This window comes from Cenococcum geophilum (genome assembly GCF_001692895.1).
Source record: "Cenococcum geophilum 1.58 unplaced genomic scaffold K441scaffold_5, whole genome shotgun sequence".
NCBI classification, from domain to species: Eukaryota; Fungi; Ascomycota; class Dothideomycetes; order Gloniales; family Gloniaceae; genus Cenococcum; species Cenococcum geophilum.
In genome coordinates this window covers 650,022-652,316 of record NW_027137563.1, presented here as the reverse complement: position 1 = coordinate 652,316, position 2,295 = coordinate 650,022, and the positions used below count along the sequence as shown (strand labels likewise).

The 2,295-nt window shown below is 35.5% G+C and overlaps 1 protein-coding gene across 1 annotated transcript; it reads left to right on the top strand.

Annotated features, from left to right (window-relative positions):
• Positions 1-1,421: 1,421 nt before the first annotated feature.
• On the top strand, positions 1,422-1,598 carry K441DRAFT_541101 (uncharacterized protein; the record flags this gene model as incomplete). The annotated part of the gene is made up of 1 exon (XM_067642628.1): positions 1,422-1,598. A coding segment is annotated over one exon (177 nt), but the record flags the coding sequence as incomplete, so codon positions are not given.
• Between the last annotated feature and the right edge of the window lie 697 nt (positions 1,599-2,295).

Sequence of the window (2,295 nt, the reverse complement as noted above, 5' to 3'; positions counted from 1 at the left end):
ATATAGATCTATAACTCGCAAACTATAGGATTATAGCATTTTCTATAGCCCCACATGGCCTAAAGTATCGAAGGATCCCGCAGTAATTATAGCCAAGACGTTGGTAAACAAGCTTTTCTCTATCCATTAAGCGCCATTCCGAAGGCTTAGAGAACTTTATAACAGCATTAAGACGTATAACGAGCGCTATAATGCCTATACTAACCACGTCCCTTCCTCCTAAGCCAGGCAGATACTGTATAATATTATCCTTTAGTATATAGGTCTTCGAGATTCCACGGAGATTGTTTTAGACGCTTTATACAAGGAATGGAAACAGTTATTAGCGTCAGGGCCGTCAATATAAAGGTCTAAAGTTGGCGTCTAAAGAGGGCCGGATAGGGCGTTAAGAAGGGAGCCTATAGGAAGTTCTGTAGGGAGTTCTAGAGGAAGTTCTTAAGGGCGTTCTAGAGGGAGCGTTTGACGATAACGTCTAGTGGCAGCGACAGCTATATAATATAAATAGTGCTAGACGTTTAAGCTTTACCCCTAGGCTAGTTAAGGCGGCTTGCCTAAAGTTGACAGCGAGTTTATACTTAGAGAGGTAGGCTATTTAGCGAGGAACATCTAAATACAATCTCGGCGATAAATGAAATGAAGATAAATATAGAGAAACAATGTTTCGGTATACTTCTCCCTACATACTTATTGGGTAAAATGTATACTAAGAGCTATAGCAAGGACTATACGCTGATAATTTTTAAAGTATAAAAACCGGAAGCCGATTTTGTAAGTAACTGTATATAGGATCTAGGTAGGATGTCTTGGATTGGTATAAAGAGAGTACATATATATTAGAACTAATGAAGCTTAAAGGTATATTAAAGTCTAAAACTTAGCTAAAACGAGATAAAATGGAGTGAAATGAAATATAGGCTGTAATAAGACGATACAGTCCCTAGACGTTCTACTAGCTGATATATAGCTATACCCTAACGGTTAATCTTCCTTATATACCTATTGGCTGAACCAATCCCTATATAACACGTTATAACATATAGGCGCCAAAATTAAAACCTAAATCTATATAAAACTACATTTTACCCATACCCGTCTTACTTTATTAAATTTCACTCTATTGTATAAAGAGGGTCACTAGCTATAATATTCTAGATCCGTTCCTAACTATAGACTAATATATAACTTCCGAGGCGGGTCGGTTGACCCTACTGAGTTCCAATGCGGAAATCAATAAATTCCTTATTAAGATTGATAAGAAAGTTAAGTAATTAAAAACAAATGGTATAATACGTGGCAATTAAGCACTCTTAAAAAACTCCTATCTTAACTTTATTTAGGGCGAGCCTATTAAGGAGCCTAGCGGCCAAAATATAACGAAATAGCGGAAGGCCCAAGCCCATCGCGTATACACGGATATTTAGGATACAAACGATCACGTCTTTCTTGCTATGGTATTAGTTATCCCGTTAACGGAATGTGCTAAAATAAGCTTTAACATTGTCGTAGAGTACCTTACTCACTTTAAAAACTACGAACTATATCGTCTAAACTTAAGGCCTATAGATAAAAAGTTCCTTAAGTTAATAGCCGCAGAATAGGGCTTTACTAGCAGCTATAGTTACCTTAGTTTTATATAAGCCTTATTTCCTTAAAGTACGAACCCTTCTTTTATATATAATATTATACTGACCGGATTAGCACATATTAAGCTCCGACCTATAAAATGTAAGCAAAATAAAGGTATATAAACCTCTATTCCCTATTTAAAGAGAGAGTATAATTAATTATAGCAGCGTTGCTAAATTAACAAGCTGGACCTAATAGAGAAGCTTAGTTAACTAGAGCCTAAAACCTAGGCTCAGGTGCGTAATAATTAATTAGTTATATAATCGGTGCTTAGTATTGACTATCGCCAGGGTTAGCCTAAGACTCTTAGTTATCGGAGAGGCATTCTAAAGCTCTGATCCCTTAGGACGCTTATTAAACGCTTAGTATATAAGTCTTAGGTGCTTGTTAATTAGTTACTTATATATTTTAGAGCCAGATTTGTTATAAAAGGAAAGTATAATCTTATTTAATAATCCTAAAACCAATAGTTAGACACCTTGTTCCCCAAATTTAATACATTAATGCTTATCTAAAATAGACGCCTCTTCTAAAAGTCCTTTAAGCGCCATTATACTAGCGTATTATTAAGTTACAGATAAACCATTATTAAAGCGTCCCCGGTTAGAATTATAGCAGACTTTAGGTCTATAAAATGACCTTTAATAAGATGTCGCATCTATAGTTAAT